Below are 20,557 nucleotides of genomic sequence, written 5' to 3'. Positions count from 1 at the left end.
GCACAGGTCAGGAGTGTGAGGGGATACTCCCCACTTGCCAGGACAGCTGCAGCGCCAACGACACTCAAGAAGTTTGACACCATCCAGGACAAAGCAGCTCCTGCTTGATTGGCATCACATCCATTTAAATCCATTCTGTCCACTCCTGACACTCAGTGTCAGCAGTGTGTACCATCTCCAAGATGCGCTGCAGAAATTCACCAAAGCTCCTTAGACAGCACCTTCCAAACCCACAGTCTCTAATATCCAGAGGGACAAGGCCAGCAGATTCATGGGAAAGCCACCCCCTGCAAATTCCTCTCTGAGCCACTCACCATCCTGACTTGAAAAGGTATCGCCGTTCCGTCAGTGTCACTGGGTCAAAATCCTGGAACTCCCTCCCTAAGGGCACGGTGTGGATGCACCTACACTACATGGATCTGCAGTGGTTCAAGAAGGCAGTTCAGTACCACCTTCTCAAGGGGCAATTTCAGAACCTGCAATAAATGCTAGCTTAGCCAGCAAAGGCCACATTCCATGAATTAATCAGATAAAGCATTTTGTGCATAACTTGGGAGCCTGGAATTCCCCGTTCCTTTCTCCACGGCAATGTCTCGGCCAATCAGAGTCCTTACAAAACTATCAGCAATCTTTTTCTCCTGCCATATAACTTGTTGTGACATCTTGAAATTTGGCATTCTTGTATTTGTCCTGATGGATTGACGCAAATCTTCAGCAACATTAATAACATTGCCCTTCCACCACCAAAGATGTAACGCCTGTCCATTACCTCCTCCCTCCTCTGTGTCCAAGGGCCCAAATATACCTTCCAGGTGAAGGAGCACTTTACTGCACTTCCGACAATCTACTCTAGAAGGTTTCTGGGAATGAAGGGTTTCCGTTATAAGGAGAGGCAGGGAAGGCTGGGAGTTTTTTTTTCACTGGATCCTAGTACGTTGAGGGGTGACCTGATAGAAGCTTATAAAATTATGAGGGCTATAGATTAGGCGAATGGCAGGTGTCATTTCCCTAAGGTGGGGAAATTTTAAGATAAGAGGAGAAAGATTTTTTAAAAAAATGAGATGCAATTTCTTTTGCACAGAGGTGGTTCATGTGTGGAATGAGCTTCCAGAGGAAGAGGTGGATGTGGGTACAGTTACAACGTTTAAAATACATTTGGATAAGTACATGAATAAGAAACGTTGGAAGGATTTGGGCCAAGCGCAGCAGGTGGGACTAGTTTAGTTTGCGATTATGGTCGCATGCACTGTTTGGACCAAAGATCTGTTTCCGTTGTATGGAGGGATTTGGGTCAAGCACAGACAAGTGGGACTAGCTTAGTTTGGGATTATGGTTGGTATGGACTGGTTGAACTGAAGGGTCTGTTTTCATGCTGTATTATTCTATTAATCTTGCTGTATGATTTTATCAGAAAGCAGGATCAGAGGATTGAGTTGGATATTCAGCTGTGATCATATTGAATGGCAGAGCAGGCTCAAAGGGCTGAATGGCCTCCTCCTCCTATTTGCAAAGTTACTTTGATAACTATGGAATAATGCATATTGATCTTGAGAGGTTTTGCCCCCGGTTGTGCATTTTCCTCTTTTCTCAGCTCGTGCCGTTGGTTCGCTCGTGTTATTGGAAAAATTCCACCTTTGTAACAGTGAAGGGACCATCACTGCCGCACTACCATTAACACAACAGCTGCAGAACTTGGAACAGCTCAGGGAGCTCATCATCAACAAGATCATGGATGATCAGAGTCTGTTGGAGCTGGGTGAGGCATGCTGCAGGACTGTGAAAAATAGAGCTAAATGTTGAGAGAGAGCTGGATGTGAGATGTGTCCAACAGCAATAGTTTTCATTTATATCGCCATTCGTCCGCATCCACAAATTTGCCTGTTCATGCCAAAAAAAAACAAGCAGCCAATCATTCAATCCACAGGCAAAACTCACCTATCCGCATTTCACTTACCCACCAGTTTTACTCTCTGACCTGTTCTGGTACACAATTGTCATATAATCCCCATGATATGGAAACAGGGTACTTGGCCCAACAGGTCCACACTGACCCTCTGTATAGCATCTCACCCAGCACCATCCCTGTGACCCTGCATTTCTCATCTAACCTACACATCCCTAAATACTATGGGACAATTTAGCACAGCCAATCCATCCTAACCTGTAAATCTTTGGACTGTGGGAGGAAGCCTGAGCACTAATAGGGAACACACGCAGACACGGGAGAACATGCAAACTCCAGACAGACAGTTGCCCCAGCTGTGAGGCAGCTGTGCTAAGCACTGAGCCATCGTGACACCCAGAGCTTCCCCTCAACCTCCATGAGCCTAGGTTCCTTGGGAGTAGGAACAGGTTGAAGGCACCCACCAAATGGAGGTAGAGGAGTACAGCACAGCATCATGAGAGATTGGCTGAGAGGCAGTTCCATCTACGCTGTCCTCCCTTTCCCACACCCAACAACATCTATTACCTTCCCTAACAACACCCAAACCTGCTATGCAAAATGTCTCGTCTTTATCGGTGGGCCACAATACACGAGAATTGCTTTTAACATTTAATTCTAATAATATTAACTTTTATTTCAGATATTTTGGTGTTTATTATTGCAGTGATTGTAAGGAGGTCAGCCAACTGGACCTCATAGAATACGAGTTCCCTGATTGAGGCTGTAAATCTGGTCCAATCAGGGAGCCCTGGCTGACAGATATAAACAGGAGATTCAGCAGGGTTCCTCAGACCAAAAAAAGAGAAAAAAAAAACAGGAGATTCAGAGAGCCACCTGATTCTAGGGACTGGCCAAAAAAAAAAATCAGAGATTCAGAAGGGTTCTCAGTCAAAAAAGAGAAAAATTAGATTAAAAAAAGGACACTCAGAGAGACTGCTGGCTCTAAGGACTGGCTAAAATAAAAAGAAAAATAAACAAACAGAAGTAAACTAAAACAGGAGATTCAGGAGGGCTGCTCGGTCAAAAAAAAATTTAAAAAAAAGAGAAAGAAAGAGGTTAAAAAGAAGTGAGGCAGAAAGTCTCCTGATGTTAAGGACTGGCTTAAAAAACTAAGCAGAAGCAAAAAAGAAGAGATTCAGAAGGGTCCTCAGTCAAAAAAAAAGGATAAAAAGAAAAAGGAGAGAAAAATATAGCACACTCAGAGAGTCTCTGGGTTCTAAGGACGGGCTAAAAAAAAAACAGAAGTAAAGTAGAACAGGAGACTCAGAGGGGCTCCTCAGTCTAGGGACAGACGCTGAGCTGACTGGTCAGTGTGACCTGTTGATGGGCTATCAGCCTCTGTGTAGTCTCTTCAATGGCAGCGGGAGTGGGAAAATACACTCCTGAAGAAAATCCGCTCGCAACAGTTGTCTTTGAGTCAGAACAAGCATTTCTGGGGGGGGGAGTCTACAATAAACAGGAGTGTCAGAGGTTCTGTTCGATCCAAGAGCTGGCTCCGAGGATGCCGGATCAGTGTCAGGTACTATACATGTGTAAATAAAGGGTGAGTTGGTGAGGGGCTACTAGCATCAGAGAAGTTATTTCAATTATTTCAGCCCAAAAAATAATCTTGAAGTCCACGATCCTAACCCTGTTTTTACCATGAGTTATTAAGCTTCACATTCACAAATTCGTAATCTGTGGGGACTTTTGGGAATGGAATCCTCAGGTGTGTGAAGGAATGGCTATAGCATGTCTAACTGAATGAAGTTCTCTGAGACCCAGGATCAAGCAGAATGTGGTGCAAAGCTGCATAGATATAAATATAAGATCAGGTGTCCAAAAAATTGCTCAAGGCAGTTTTAAAGAGCATCTTAATGAGAGGAGAGATATTAGGAGAGATTTCCAGACCGTTGGTACCCAAATATGGGGTGACATCACGGTGGCTAATGGTAGAGCTTTGGGGATCGGGGAATGTGAGAGATGCCAGGGTTGGAGGAGCTTTGAGATCGCAGAAGGTCCAGAACTGGAGAAGATTACAGAGTTGCATGGAGAGAGAGGCCATAGCAGGAACTGAATAAAAGCACGCAGGTTTTAAAACTTGAGACATTCCAGGCCTGGGAGTCAATCCTCTGCAGGTGACGATGGGGGACAGGGATGAGATCTGGTCTAAGTTTATGATTCAAATTAAAATATTACATCCAGGGCTCAGTGTTAGGGGGCTTATTAGCAATTGATTACAGTTGATCCGTAGCTTATCTCTCACTGACTGATTTCTTTCCAAACCATATTGTCCCCCACAGCAAAAGCGGCCAGGAATGGTCACCTTCGGAAGCTGAATGTCCTGGATCTGAGCTTGAACGAGGAGCTCAGCGACCTGGGCTGGAGGGATTTCTTCCTGACCCTGGATAACGTGAGTGAGCTGAGGGAGCTGAATATTTCCCGTCTGTACACCAACCAACTGAAGCCCCAGCCAGACACATTCAAGGCCTTTGTGCAGTGTGTCTCTCGGCTCCCGGCCCTGGTGACCATCCGCATGCTGAGCTGGATGTTGGATGCCATGGACTTCAACATGTTCAGCTCCATGAAGGAGAACCACCCCCAGTCTCGCCGCATGCGCCTGTGTTGGCAGTGGGCTCTCCCATTCTCACCCATCATCCAGGCCGACGAGTAGAAATTGGTGCAGAGTCATTTGGACATTGTGGTGGTAGAGCACTTCCTTGGTTGTGCATCTGGAACTAGCCATCATAACACCCTTGATAATAAAAATAACCCTGCAGCACCAACCTGACAAATCTTTCCCCGGTTAGACATCCCCTCAGCTCTGGTGTCATCCAGTTAATTGTTTGCTTTCTTGCTGTACCCCCTTAGCTTTTTCTGTGGCAGCACCTCGGCCAATCAGAGCTGACTTGCCAACCAAGTACCCTCCTTTTCTTCTGAAGTTGGAACCATGATGATTGTCTGGAATTTGGGATTCTTGCAATTTGTCCTGATGAGTGCAAAACAAAAAGATTTGGCCTTTCTCATTTTCCACTAATAATTTTTGCAATATTTCTAGTGCCTCTCTACCCTTTTCGTTTTAACATGAAAGCAACCTGAATGGTTCATATTACACTGTGATCTAACCAAGATTTGATTCATTGTCGTTTGGTGTCTTTAAGGGCAGAGATAAATAGGTTTTTGATTCGTAAAGGGGAGTTATGGGGAGAAAGCAGGAGAATGCAGTTGAGAAAACATCAGCCATGATCGAATGGCACAGCAAACTCAATGGGCCAAATGGCCTAATTCTGCTTTTATATCTCACGATCTTCTGTACAACATGCATGTGTCTGCCTTAGTCTCCTGCATATTAGATGGTCTATAAGGAGTTCAAAACATTTAGATTTTCCTTTATCACAAAATATATTCATTATGTTCTCATTAGATCGTGGTGATTTCAAACATTTATCCTGACAAAGCTGCACTGAATTTTCTGATGCATTAAAAATTAAAAAGTGAGATACAGGAAAGGAAATGTCTGTATGTTTCATTCATTCCATCAGAAATGTGTCCAATTCTGATCGCTGTGTTATAGGAAGGATATTATTAAGCTGGAGAGAATTCGGGAGAGACTTACCAGGATGTTGCTGACTTACAGGTAAAAAGAGGAGCTGGATTGGCTGGGACTTTATTTGCTGGAGCGTAGGAGGGTGAGGGATGACCTTTTAGAGGTTTATAAAATCATGACAGGTATAGACAGGTGTCTTTTCCATCGGTGGGGGATTTCAAGACTCTTTTTAAGGTGAAAGATTTAAAAAATACATGAAGAGCAACTTTTTTTTACACCAAGAGTGGTTCGTGTGTGGAACGAACATACAGAGGAAGTGATGATTACGTTTGCAGTTAACAATGTTGAAAAGACATTCGGATAAGTACATGAATAGGAAATATTTGGAGGGATGTGGGCCGGGGCAGGCCGGTGGGACTAGTTTAGTTTGAGATTATAGTTGACCTGGACTGGTTGAACCAAAGGGTCTGTTTCCTTGCTGCATGACTCTATGGCTCTGAGAAGCAATAACAGCAGGTGAAATGTGACTCACTGAGTTATGGAACAGAGGGTCTGGATACCCGCGTGCAAGATATGAGGGCAATTTTTTTTTTACACTGAGAGTGGTTCGTGTGTGGAATGTACTTCCAGAGGAAGTGTTGAGAACGGGCTCAGTTCCAACATTTAAAAGTCGTTTGGATAAATACATGAATAAAAAAAGGTTTGGAGGGATGTGGGCAAGTGCAGGCAGGTGGGACTAATTTAGTTTGGGATTATGGTCAGCATGGATGAGTGGGACCGAAGGATCTGTTTCCTTGCTATATGCCTCTAAAGCGGTCTCTCATGGAGGACAAGGTGGAGTGCAGCAGCAAGATGTGCTAGCCTGGACCTAGATGGCTGATGGCTATCAGACAGTGGCTACAGTCAGGTTACGGAGGCTACATGATAGTGGCACAGAACAGACACACACAACCCATAGGTACTACGGCAGCCATAAAGCCTCTGTGACACAGAGCAGCCAATGTGAAGCTGGCCTTTTTGATCAAGAGGGCTTAAATCCAAAGAGGTAGGTGTCTCACTTCAGCTGAACAGAGCTTTGATTTAAACCAAAGCTCCTTGTCTATTCCGAGCACCCTCCCAGGAAGAAGACACAGGTCTCAGTTGTGAAGGGAGCGCAGTGAAGATTCACCAAAGTTAGTCCTGGGGCCCAATGGTGAATGGCAAAGAGAAAGCCCAACAAACCTGCAGAAGCTTAAGGAGGACTTGGATTCATAGGGCATGGAAACAAACCGTTCAGCCCAACCAGTCCATGCTGACCATAATCCCAACCTTGATCAAAGGTTTCAAGATATTAAAGGGAACATATAGGGTCATTAGAAACTATTTCTGCTGTTTGAGAACTGCAGTAAGGCCATATTTTGCACACTGTGTACAATTTTGGGTGCCCTGCTAAAGGAAGGATTATAGAAATCGGAAAGTGTGCAGAAAAGATTTACAAGGATGATGTGGAGACTGGAAGGATTGACATTAAGAAGAGATTAGATAGGCTGGGACTTTGTTCCCTGGAGTGCCAGAGGCTAAAGGCTGACCTATAGAAATTTATAAAATCACCATGAGATGAATAGCCAAGACCTTTGCCCCACCGTAACAGAGTCCAAAACGAGAGGGGCATAGGTTTAAGGTGGGAGGGGAGAGATTTAAAAGGGACCTGAGGAGTGATCTTTTCGCGCAGAAGATGAGCTGCCAGAGGAAGTGGTGGAGGCTGGTATAATTATAACATTTAAAAGACATGTGAACAGGTACGTGGATAGAGAAAGTATATGGGCCAAATGCAGGCAAATGGGGCTAGGGTTGGGTTTAGAAAATCTGGTCAGCATGGACGAGTTGGGCCGAAGGGTCTGTTTCCATGTGTTATAACTCTAGGACTTTTAAGTCTAGGATTGAGGGGTTTGGTTTAAATGTTAGCACAAGGTTTTCAAAGGTGAATTCCGGAAAGCTCAAAGAGTGAGGGAGTTAGAAATTTGGAACTCTTCCAGAAATGCCATTCGACACTGAGCTCGATTACCATTCTTAAACGTGAGGTGGGTAGAATTTTGACAAAGATATTAAGGGACATCAGATGAAGATGAGTAGGATGGATTTTTGTTGTAAGTCTGGAATATGCTGCTTATCAGCGAACTGCAGTGAAAGGAAGGGGAATGGGGACAGGCTGGGCTGCTCTTGGAGAGGGCCACTGGGCCACAACAGGTAACAGCCTCTGCCCGCCACTCTGTGATTCCCTGATGCTGAGTTTTCATCACATTGTTTCCTAGTAGCTGTGAAGATTTCTGTCAGAGGCAAACAGCGAACCCTGGTGGGGGTGGTCGGGGCAGAACATCTGATTGCTCACCAGTGTGGTGTCAATCAGAAAATACAACATCAACAACCTGCGTTTTTATAGCGCCGTCAGCTTGAGACAACATGCTGAGGTGCTCCAGGAGAAAGCTAAGAAGCAAAGCTTGCCATTAACCCCACCTGATGTGACCGACAGCATGGATATGCTTTGAGCAGTGTCTCAAAGGAAGATGGTAGGGGCGGTCGGAAAGGTCGAATGATGCAACATTCCAGAGCCTATGATGTCCTTTAAATCCTGTGAGCTGTGTCAACAGCGTGGCTTTAAGAGCCACAGAGTCATACAGCATGGAAACAGACCCTTTCGTCCAACATGCCTATGCTGACCAGTTATATAAAATTAACCTAATCCCATTTTACAGCTTTTGGCCCAAATCCTTCTAAATCCTTCCTATTCATGTACCTATCCAGGTGCCCTTTAAATATTGTGATTGTACCAGCCTCCACCATCACCTCTGGCATCTCATTCCATACATGCACCACCCTCTGTGTGAAAAAATTGCCTCTCAGGTCACTTTTAAATCTTTCCTGTCTCACTTTAACCTTATGCCTTCTAGTTTTAGTCTCTACTTTCCTGAGGAAAAGACCTTAGCTATTCAACTTTTTAATGTCCCTCATGATTTCATAAACCTCTGTAAGGTCAGCCCTCAACCTCCCAATGCTCCAGGGAAAATAGCCCCAGCCTATTGAACCTCTCCCTATAGCTCAAACTATCTAACCCTGGCAACATCCTTGTTAATCTTTTCTGAACCCTTTAAAACTTAACAACACTTTTCCTACAGTGGGCAGACTAGAACCGAATGCACAATTCTAAAAGTGATCTAACCAAAGTCCCATAGAGCTGGAACATGACCTCCTAACTCCTATACTCAATGCACTGACTAAAAAGTGTACCAAATTCCTTCTTCAACATCCTGTCTACCTGTGACTTCACTTTCAAAGTGAAGGAGTAAGTAAGTGATGAAGTCTGCCGACGTGTTCAAACCCCCTAAGGAACCCACTTTGCTCCTCTGGACACAGATGGGCATGCGCATACGCTCTAGTCCCTAAGGATGCCTCCTGTGTGCAGATGCAGTGCTCCCGCCAGCATTGCCAAGTGAACAACGGTCTCTTTAGATGCACTTGTGATGAGCAAAATTGTTCAAATGTAACTGCGGGTAGACAGTTTATTTATGGACAGTGCAATGGGACACGTTAGCTCAGCCACCCGGACATATCCATTTGATACCTACCAACTGATGGGATCAGGTGAAAACTCTAGCTAGCCAAGGAGCTGGTTGTACAAACAATTCATGCAGAAAAATAACCAGGAGGTCAGATGCTATCGCGCCAAGAATGGCTTTGTATTCCTCCTCAATGGACAACCACCATGCCTACCCTCCCAGTCCTCTTTGCAGTGGGGACTATAGGACCACTTACCGTTCCATGCCCCCAGAGATGACACACCTATAGGAAGATAATGACCCGAGCCATGAGCGAAGAATTCTGTGCAGACTGGACGGACCCGGTCCTCACTTGGCTGCGGGTTCCTCGGGGCCCTGTCTCTGGGGGGAGCAGCTGGAGTCATGACCACTAAAAGTAGGAACTATCTTGTCTGTGGATTGACCATCCTGGGAAACAGCACGACAAAGGGGTTAGATGTTGTAAATCGGGAGCTTGCCAAGTTAAGACTCTCTGCACAGCAGACCCGGTGTGCTGTCGATTACCAGTTAGCCCAGCAGGGTGGAGTATGCACAATTGTGAGGGGCAAATGCATTATGCATGTCACTGATGAATCCTATATCTTCTCCCAAGTCATTAGCGAGATATCAAAACAGCTCGATAACTTCAGGCAAGGCCCCGAGAATGGGGACGGTTGGCTCGGCTGGTTTCTGGGTGGCTCATGGGGGTCATATTTGCTTCATGCTTTCAATATGCTTATTGTAATTTCATGCTGTGTTGTTATGCCCATTTTTAACTCATGCTGTAAAATTTTGACCACGAGAATTATGTCAAGTGCAAGGGTGCACACAGACTGCTGAGCGCCCCTTGATGGGTGACACGGAGACACTATAAGTGTGGCTTTAAGTGGTCTAGAGACCATGAGGACTCATGACTCTGACCTCAAGGGGGCACTGAAGGAGTAAGTAAACCACAGTTTGCCAAAGCCTTGGATGGCAGGTTGGCGGCAGGAGAACTGCGTACGTGGCTGACAGCATGAAGACAAGCTGCGAGCAAGACCAGGCCCGTCTGGAGTCTAGACAATACAAACTGCATATGTCTGAAGAACTGTGCGCTGGTGTATATAAACTGTTTGTAGCAGTCGAGAAGTTAGGTGAGGTCCCTGCTTCTCCCAAAAGCTTTTGTTAAATAAATTGTTTGACTCACTATTAGATTTTATTTGGTACTATTTTATCTACAACAAAAAAATGGGCCTGCACCCCAAGGTCTCTTTGTTTGGCAGCACTCCCCAGGACCCCACCATTATTGATTGATTGATTGATTGATGAGGGAAAGGCTGTAGATGTCATATACATGGACTTCAGTAAGGCGTTTGATAATGTTCCCCAGGGCAGGCTGATGGAGAAAGTGAAGTCACATGTGGTCCAGGGTGTGCTAGCTCGATGGATAAAAAACTGGCTGGGCAACAGGAGACAGAGGGTAGTAGTAGAAGGGAGTTTCTCAAATTGGAGACCTGTGACCAGTGGTGTTCCACAGGGATCTGTGCTGGAACCACTGTTGTTTGTGATATATGTAAATGATCTGGAGGAAGGTGTGGGTGGTCTGATCAGCAAGTTTGCTGATGACACTAAGATTGGTGGAGTAGCTGATAGTGAAGGGGACTGTCAGAAATTACAGCAGAATTTGGACAGACTGGAGAGTTGGGCAGATAAATGGCAGATGGAGTTCAATCCGGGCAAATGCGAGGTGATGCATTTTGGAAGATCAAATTCAAGGGCGAACTATACAGTAAATGGAAAAGTCCTAGGGAAAATTGATGAACAGAGAGATCTGGGTGTTCAGGTCCATTGTTCCCTGAAGGTGACAACGCAGGTCAATAGGGTGGTCAAGAAGGCATATGGCATGCTTTCCTTCACTGGACGGGATATTGAGTACAAGAGTTGGCAGGTCATGTTACAGTTGTATAGGACTTTGGTTCGGCCACACTTGGAGTACTGTATACAGTTCTGGTCGCCACATTATCAAAAGGACGTGGACGCTTTGGACAGGGTGCAGAGGAGGTTCACCAGGATGTTGCCTGGTATGGAGGGTGCTAGCTATGAAGAGAGGTTGAATGGGTTAGGATTATTTTCATTAGAAAGACGGAGATTGAGGTCTACAAAATCATGAGGGGTATAGACAGGGTGGATAGCAAGAAGCTTTTTCCCAGAGTGGGGGACTCAATTACTAGGGGTCATGAGTTCAAAGTGAGAGGAGGAATGTTTAAGGGAGACATGCGTGGAAAATTCTTTACACAGTGGGTGGTGGGTGCCTGGAACGCGTTGCCAGCGGAGATGGTAGACGCAGACACATTGGCGTCTTTTAAGATATATCTGGACAGGTACATGGATGGGCAGGGAGCAAATGGACACAGACCGTTAGCAAATAGATGACAGGTTAGACAGAGGATCTTGATCGGCGCAGGCTTGGAGGGCCGAAGGGCCTGTTCCTGTGCTGTAGGTTTCTTTGTTTTTATTACGTGCATGAGTCCTGGTTTGTCTTACTGAAATGCAACACCTCACATTTATCTCGATTAAACTCCATTTGCTAATCCTTGGTCCATCGGTGTGTGCTTTATGCTGGTTTCTTTTAGATAGAGATTACGGGTCTGGTGCCTAGTAGTCTATGAGGAGATGAGAACTTTGTGAAGCCTTGGGTGTTTTTGTTCGAAGTTGTAACAATGGAAGCAGCTTGAAAGGGTCTGGTCGAGCCGCTACAGAACTAGGGATCTCAGACTCCAGCATTGGCAGTTCCTACTATCACAGAACTTGGGATGTTAGGTTTAGCTTTCAGCAGTTGCTGCTGGGGTCTCAAAGAAGTGGAAGCAAGTTTTTTCCCCCTTTTTCAGTTACAACCAAAAGCTGGGGACTTGCATGTGATGCAATCTGTGTCTGAACTTGTGTTTTGCCAAGGGTATGTTTATGGGATGTTATTATATTGGAACAGTTAATTTGTAATAGTTACTGTATCTATTGTTCTGTCGAGGAAGGGCATTCTTCAAAGTATCCTTTCAATTCAGAACTGATTTACCTGAGGTTGATTGTGAAGGCTAGGGAGGGAAGAGAATTCTCTAACTATCCCTAGTCTGACAGAAAGGACCATCCTTACTCAAGAGTTTTCATCTTCCTGCTGTGCAAATGAGACCTCCTAATATCACACTGTTTTTTGCTGAGATATCTTGCAATGGGGTTTCTCCTGTGGTCATTAACTTCCCTATTTAAGGTCAGTGGTAACTCAGTCCCAGAACATCTCTGCAGGAGTTCCTCAGGGTAGTGTCCTAGGCCCAACCATCTTTAGCTGCTTCATCAATGATCTTCCCTCTATCATTAGGTCAAAAATGGGGACGTTCGCCGATGATTGCACAATGTTCAGTACCATTCATGACTCCTCAGATGCTGAAGCGGTCCATGTCCAAATGTAACAAGGTCTGGACAATGCCCAGGCTTGGGCTGGCAAGTGGCAAGTAACATTCACACCACACAAATACCAGGCTATGACTGTTTCAAACAATGGAGAATCCAATCATTGCCCTTTGACATTGAATGGTGTTACTATCATCAAATTCCCTCCTATCAATATCTTGGGGGTTATCATTGACTAGGAACTGAACTAGACCCACCAAATTAACACAATGGCTACAAAAACAGGTCAGATAGTAGGAATCCTGCGGCAAGTAACTCACCTCCTGACCCCTCAAAGCTAGTCCACCATCAAGGGATAAGTTGGGAGTGTGAGGGAATGCTCCCCACTTGCCTGGATGGGTGCAGCCCCAACAACACTCAAGAAGCTCGACACCATCCAGGACAAAGCAGCCTGCTGGACTGGCACCACATCCACAAGCATCCTCTCCCTCCAATACCAACACTCAGTACCAGCAGTGTGTACCAGCTACAAGAAATTCACCAAAGATCTAGAGATAGCATCTTCCAAGCTCACATCTCTACGATCTGGAAGGACAAGGGCAGTAAATACACGGGAACACATGCAAGTTCCCCTCTGAGCCACTCACTGTCCTGATTTGGAAATATATCAGCATCCCTTCAGTGTCACTGGGTCAAAATCCTGGAACTCTTTCCTGAACGTCACCACATGGGTGTTCCTCCAGCACATGGACTTCAGGAGGTTCAAGGAGGCAACTCAGCACCACCTTCTCAAGTCGAAACTAGGGATGGATCATGGCTCAGCCACCAATCTCCACATGCTAAGAATTGTTTTTCTAAAGTCCTAGAATGAAGTCTGACTGCATAGATCATGTTTTGTTTCTTCCATAGTTCAATGTGGCAATCTTTCATTGAAACATATGCAATCAAGACTGCAGATTTACTTTTTATAATAAAAGTTTATTAACAAAATAAACCAAAACAAAACAGGTAAAACTAGGATAACACGTGACAAAACAAAATCCTATCTCCAGCATTACAGTTATTCAAAAAATCAGAGGAGTTTCTTTTCGCTAACAGGTCAGGTCCTGTGAGTTGCAGGGCCTTTTACCCTGCCCACTTACATGACTGAGAGCTTAGATTTTCTCAGCTTCCAATAACCAATGCATCCTTAACTGCTTTGAACAATCTCCTTTTTCCAGGAGAGGAAATACTTCCGTCTGACTTCAGTCACATCCTGTTTAAAATGCCTGAAAGTTTTCCAAGCTCAAGGCTTTTCTATGTTGAAATCTTATCACCCACCCCGCCAAGGCAAAAATGGCTAGAAACGGCCATCTTATTCTAATCACAGCTGCAATCTAATGCCTTTTCCATCTGTTCTTTGACCTATTATCTCTCTTCAAAATAAAATATAAACAAACTTCCATTAATGCTCCACAAAACAGGTATAGGTTAAAAGTCATGGTTCCCTTAAGTTAATAATGACCTAGTTAATTATTTAACCCATCCCAAGAATGGACAAAGACCCATATGCCACTAGATTAAAATCGGAAGTGTAAAACAAATGACATTAATATACAATTCAAACATCTTTCATTACAGTAGCAATGGAAAAACAACACTGTTATATCATTTTAAAAACATTACAAATATAAGAATAGTTGGAGTCCATTCAGCCCTTCAAGGCTGCCCTACATTCAGTAAGATCACAGCTAATCTTTCATGTTAACACTGGTTCGAGGTTCTTCAGCCAGCTTTAAGGTTGTGGGTTGATGGTGAGGGGAGTGGAAGGAAGCAGCCTCTTGCATGGTGCACCTCCCAATTAGCCAAACCCCCCACTACTGTTTCTACTCATCGGCCTGGATGATGGGTGAGAATGGGAGAGCCCACTGCCACCACAGGCGCATGCGGCGAGACTGGGGGTGGTTCTCCTTCATGGAGTTGAACATGTTGAAGTCCATGGCATCCAACATCCAGCTCAGCATGCGGATGGTCACCAGGGCCGGGAGCCGAGAGACACACTGCACAAAGGCCTTGAATGTGTCTGGCTGGGGCTTCAGTTGGTTGGTGTACAGACGGGAAATATTCAGCTCCCTCAGCTCACTCACGTTATCCAGGGTCAGGAAGAAATCCCTCCAGCCCAGGTCGCTGAGCTCCTCGTTCAAGCTCAGATCCAGGACATTCAGCTTCCGAAGGTGACCGTTTCTAGCCATTTTTGCTGTGGGGGTGGGGGGGTGGGTATGGGGGTGCGATACGATTTGGAAAGAAAATTAACAGGTAAGAAATGAGTTAAGATACGTAAGACTGAAGAAATAGGAACAGGAGTAGGCCATTCGGCCCCTCAAGTCTGCTCCGCCATTCACAACCCTGGTTGATCCAACCTTCTTCACCTCACTCTCCTCCCTTTCCACATAATCCTGAGTCCTGACTGATCAAGAATCTATCTATTTCAGCCTGCAATATAAACAAGGACTCTGCCCCCACAGCCCTCTGTGGCAAGGTGTTCCAACGACCCACAACCCTCTGAAAGAAGAAATTCCTCCTCATCTCAGTCTTAAATTGGCACCCCCTTTATTCTGAGACTCTGCCCTCTGGTCCTTGACTCTCCCATGAGGAGAAACAACCTCTCTGCAGTGACCCTTCAACCTCTTATGAATCTGATATGTTTCAGTGTGATTTAATTTAAATAAATATGAAGTGGTGCATTTTGATAACGCAAATCAAGGCAGGACTTATACACTGATGGTTGGGACCTGGGGAATGTTGCCGAATAAAGAGAGTCTGGGGTGCATGTTCATAGTTCCTCGCAAGTGGAGTCACAGGTAGACAGGGCGGTGAGGAAGGTGTTTGGTATGCTTGCCTTTATTGGTGTGTGCATTGAGTGCAGGAGTTGGGATGTCATATTGCATCTACAGAGGACATTGGTCAGGCAACGTTTGGAATACTGCATTCAATTTTGGTCCCCCTGTTATAGGAAAGATGTTGTTAAACTTGAAAGGGTGCAGAAAAGATTTACAGGGATGTTGCCAGGGTTGGAGAGTCTGCGCTATAGGGAGAGACTGGGGATATTTTGTTTTAGAATCTCATTTATAAAAATATCAGAATTAAGAGAGGCATGGGCAGGGTGAATAGCATAGGTCCTTTTCTCCCTGGTGTAGGGGAGTCCAAAAGTGAAGGGCATAGGTTCAAGGGAAAAGATTCAAAAGGGATCGAAAAGGTAGGTTTTTCACAAGGAAGGTGGTGCGTGTATGGAATGAGCTGCCAGAGGAAGTGGTGGAGGCTGATACAATTACAATATTTAAAAAGGCTTTGGAGGGGTGTGGGCCAAATGCTGGCAAATGGGACTAGATTAGATTAGGATATCTGGTTCGCATGGACAAGTTAGGCCGAAGGGTCTGTTTCTGTGCTGGACGATTCTACGATTCATACTCCAGTGAGTACAGCCCCAACATGTTTAACCTTTGCTCATGAAACAATCCTTCCTTACCAGGGATCGTCCTAGCCAGCCGTTTCTGAATTGCCTCCAACAAAATGACATCTTTCAGTAAACAAAGGGACCAACTCTCAGGAATTGCAAATGTGTCCCAGAATAGTGATATTTTAAGGGCAGTGACATTTTGATTCAACTCATGAAGCAGAGGAGGACTTTTCTTCCATTTTTGTTTTGAACAGTTGAGGCATTTTGTTGCCATCCCTCGATGCCCTCTTGAACTGTTCAGCCCTCTCAAGATCAACTCCATCGCTGTTAGACTGCAGTCAAGTGTTGGTCCAGACCTAAATGATGGATGGCTCTCCTCGCTGAAGGGCAATATTGAGCCCTGACGGGATTTTACACAAATTGATGATAGTTTAAGAGTCACCATCACAGAGAAGAGCTTTCAATCCCAGATTTCAAATTCGGATTTGGAGCAGCTACCTCCTCCAGCTCCTACGCCGCTATCTATCTCTGTAACCTCCTCCAGGCCCCTTACCCTTCCCTGTCTCTGTAACCCCACTCTAGCCCCTCCCTAGCATTGCAACCTCCTCCAGCTGCTGCAATCCTCCCTATCTCCGTCACCCCCTGCAACGCCTACACCCCCTCCCTATCTCCATCACCCCCTGCAGCCCTAACACCCCTCCCTATCTCTGTCACCCCCTCCAGCCCTTAAACACTTCCCTATCTCTAAAAACCCCTGCAGCCCCTACACTCCTCCCTGTCCCCGTAACCCACTCCAGCCCGTTCATCTCTTCCTAACTCTGTAACGTCCTCCAGTCCCCGTACCCCTCTCTATCTCTAAACTCCTCTAGCCCACACACCTGTCCCTATTTCTGTAACCTCCTCCAGCATCTACACCCCTCCTTATCTGTGTAACCTCCTCCAGTCCCTACATCCCCTCCTGATTCTTTAACGTCATCCAGCCCCTACAGTCCTCTGTGCACTTCCAATGATGGCCCCTTGGGGATACTTGCATTTTAATGACTCCACAATTTGTGCCCGTGCGTTCAGCTGCCCGTGGCCCCGATCTCTGAAAATCCTTCCTCCAACTGTTCGGCTTCTTTTTGTCTCCTCACTGAAGATTTTTCTGAGATCATCCTCACTGACAGAGCATTTGGTCAAACATTTGCATATCACCCAACACAACTCAGGACTGATGTTGCTCAACAGTGGCGCTTGTGAAAACATCTCAAGGGGTTCCGCACTATTTCAGAGGTGCTACTTTTATGGTTGTTACAGAAGCGTTCAACGCTCTATCAGCAGACTCACCTAGCTCTAGCAGACTCTGGTCATCCATGATCTTTTTGATGGTAAGCTCCCTGAGGTGCTGCAGGTTCGGTAACTGTCGAGTTAGTGGGCGGGCAGCAGTGATCATCCCATCATTGTAGCAATGGTGAAACACTTCCAGCAGTGCAAGAGAGCCAACAGCACGAGCTGGGAAGGGAGTAAAATTCATGTCTGGGTGAAGAATTGCTCAAAACCAACACGTTTTTTCCTACCTGAACTGGATGATACCCCTTGCTCTCTTTCTCAAATCTGTGCAATCAGGTCCACCTCCTCTGAATTTGCACACCAATTCAGGTCAGCCTTTGCTGTTCCTGGACAATGTAATTAGTCTACTAGCTTCTCACTCAATACCTGCAATTTGACTTCTTTGTTTGATCTACTCACCAAACCTCTTCATTCGTCACCTCATTTGACCTCCTCATTCAACTCCTTCACTTGGCATTCTCACTCAACACCTTCATTCAACACCCTCACTTACACAACTCTCTTGGTCTCTCTCACTAAACTCATTCACTTGAACCCCTATCCGCCTCACTCGACCCCCTCACTTAAATTCTTTCACTTAGTTCCCTCATTTGGCATCTCTCTTTGACATTTTCTCTATTTCTTTCACCATATCATTAAAGCACAGGACATACAAATACATATACACATGCACATGTGCAAACACACACAGGCACAAATACACATGTGCAAATACACACACGTATAAATTCATACATAAATATACACACACATAAATATGCATACATGTAAATACACACATGCACAAATACACACACATGCAAATACACTCACTAATACACACACACATGCACCAAATACACCCACACACAAACATGTGCACACAAATACACAAATATGCAAATATACACACACCCACAAAGAGAGACAAAAATACACACACACGCACAAATACATGTACAGATGCTCAAACATACAAAAAAAACACACAACACATATGCAAAAATATACACAGAAATACACACATGCACAAACTGACATATATACACACGGACAAATATACAGAGACACACACATGCACAAATATACACATAAACATACAAATATACACAGAAATACACATACTCAAATACATACACATGCTCAAATATACACAGATATACACACACACAAGTATACTCACAAATTCACAAATGCACACAGAGACAAGTACACACAGACCAAAGTGCACGCAAGCACACACACACATACGCGCACACACACACACACACACACACACTCACGCGCACGCGCACACACACATACGCGCGCGCACACATACGCGCACACACACATACGCGCACACACACATACGCGCACACACAGAAAAATACTAGAAATACAGATACCACCACGCAGAAATAAAAATACAGGCACACACAGATGGGGATATACAAGCAGAACTAAAGGCTTTAGACTAAGATAGCCCTTAAGAAATCAAATCAGGAATTCTGGAGTGATGTGCCAAACCAGGGAATGGTGAAGGAATGTGAACTTTGCTCCAACATGGAATAGGCAAAGCAAAAGGTATGGATGCATGTTCTTTCCTGATTCAGGATGGGGCATGGGTGTCGCTGGCTGGGCCCAGCATTTATTGCCGATTCCTAACTGCCCCCTTGAGAAGGTGGTGGTGAGCTGTCTTCTTGAACCGCTGCAGTTCAGTGAGGTGTAGGGATACTCACATAATCCATTAGGGAGGGGAGTTCCAGGATTCTGACCCAACCACACTGAAGGAATGGCCAATACATTTTCAAGTCAGAAAGTTGAGTGGCTCAGTGGGGAAGTTGCAGGGGGTGGTGTTCCCATGTATCTGCTGCCCCTGAAGGGCTTTGAAAATCAGAAGTGGGGGAAAGGACTAAATTAAGATGGAAAAGAGAAAAATGAATAGGTTTAGAGAGCAGAAAGCATCAAAAATCACCTCTCCCCCATGATTCTGATAGATTAATCTGCGTCAAACCACTGATGACCAAAGCAGATCAGAACAAAAGCAACTTACTAAAAGCTTCTGTTTCCTCTGTGTTGGAAAAGCTGATGCCTGGTACTTCCAATACTCTGAGGTTCTGGAGTTCACTCAGTGAAGCCACTGGAAAACAGAGGGAGCAGAGGGTCAGTTTCCCCACAGGAAAAATAGCACAGCACAGAATCAGGCATTTCAGCTGTACCCCTCCGTACAGGTATTCCTGCTTCACCCCAGTCCCTCCCACACCCTCTTAAGATCCTTGGCTCCCCTGTGTGAGCAAATCCTTCCATACCTTTCTCCTTTATCCAGTCTCTCCTTAAAGGTGTTAGGACTATGCGTATAAGCATGTATTTGTGTGTTTGTAATGTAAATGGATATGTGTCTTTGTCTATACATGTCATACATGTGCAAGTGTGTGTGCATGCCCTTCAAAATGCATGCACTCAATGTCAGTGCTTGTTTGAGTGCCTTTGCATGTCAGGCTTCTGTGTACGTACATGAGTTTGCGTGTGTGCCGGTATATTTGCCACTGTATGCGTTGCCCTGGATATCTGTGGGCATGTGTGCGTGAATACGCATCGACTTATTGTGTGTGTGTGAATGTGTGAGTGTGAGTACGCCTTTGTGCGTGAGTTCGTGTATGAGCTTGTGTGCAAGTGTGCGTGTGCACGAGTTTGCACATCTGAGTGTGTCTAGGTATGTGAGCTTGTGTGTGAGTTTGCATGTTTGTGTGAGTGTGTGTGTGCGGCAGTGTTTTTACTTATGTGTGTGCGTATGTTTGCATGTGTTTGTGAATGTGAGCATATTTGTGAGTGTGTGTGTGAATGTGTGTGAGATTATGCAATGAGAGTGTTTGTCAGTTTGTGTGTGGGGTGTGTTTGTGAATCTGTGCTTGTGTGTTTGTTGTGTGTGCATGTGTATGAGTGAGAGTGTGTATACATGTGATTGTGTGCGTGTGTGTGCATGTTAGTGTGAGAGTGTATGTGTGTTTGCGTGAGTGAGACTCTTTGTGTGTGTGTGTCTGTGTGTGTGTGAGAGAGAGAGAGACAGTGTTTACGTGAGAGAGAGTGTGTGTGTTTGTGTGTGAGAGAGAGAGAGAGAGAGACAGTGTTTATGTGAGAGAGAGTGTGTGTGTTTGTGTGTGTGAGCGTCTGTGTGAGTTTGCATGTTTGTGTGAGTGTGTGTGTGCGGCAGTGTTTTTACATATGTGTGAGAGTATGTTTGCATGTGTTTGTGAATGTGAGCATGTTTGTGTGTGTGCGTGCGAATGTGTGTGAGATTACGCATGAGAGTGTTTGTATGTGAGTTTGTGTGACAGTTTGTGTGAGGGGTGTGTTTATGAAGGAATATGAACTTTGCTCCAACATGGAATAGGCAAAGCAAAAGGTATGGATGCATGTTCTTTCCTGAT

The 20,557-nt window shown here is 45.1% G+C and overlaps 2 protein-coding genes across 4 annotated transcripts in view; one reads left to right on the top strand and one right to left on the bottom strand.

Annotated features, from left to right (window-relative positions):
* Positions 1-5,448, top strand: part of LOC125448659 (baculoviral IAP repeat-containing protein 1-like) — a 31,935-nt gene extending 26,487 nt beyond the window's left edge. Inside the window, exons 14-15 of the mRNA XM_059642613.1 lie at positions 1,592-1,756; positions 4,228-5,448. Coding sequence (XP_059498596.1) covers positions 1,592-1,756; positions 4,228-4,598 — 536 coding nt within the window. The 3' untranslated portion in view covers positions 4,599-5,448. The remainder of the gene's footprint in view (positions 1-1,591; positions 1,757-4,227) is intronic.
* A 7,976-nt stretch (positions 5,449-13,424) lies between these two features.
* The window catches only part of LOC125448834 (baculoviral IAP repeat-containing protein 1-like), a 45,655-nt gene continuing 38,522 nt past the window's right edge, over positions 13,425-20,557 (bottom strand). For all 3 annotated transcript variants that reach the window (XM_048524410.2, XM_048524411.2, XM_059642619.1), the window contains exons 12-14: positions 19,183-19,269; positions 17,166-17,330; positions 13,425-14,639 (exon numbers count right to left, since the gene is read on the bottom strand). In XM_048524410.2, the coding sequence (XP_048380367.2) occupies positions 14,269-14,639; positions 17,166-17,330; positions 19,183-19,269 (623 nt within the window). In that variant the 3' untranslated portion in view covers positions 13,425-14,268. The remainder of the gene's footprint in view (positions 14,640-17,165; positions 17,331-19,182; positions 19,270-20,557) is intronic.

Source organism: Stegostoma tigrinum, chromosome 45 (genome assembly GCF_030684315.1).
Source record: "Stegostoma tigrinum isolate sSteTig4 chromosome 45, sSteTig4.hap1, whole genome shotgun sequence".
Classification (NCBI taxonomy): Eukaryota; Metazoa; Chordata; class Chondrichthyes; order Orectolobiformes; family Stegostomatidae; genus Stegostoma; species Stegostoma tigrinum.
Note: the sequence above shows the minus strand (reverse complement) of the source record. Positions and strands in the feature narration are given on the sequence as shown.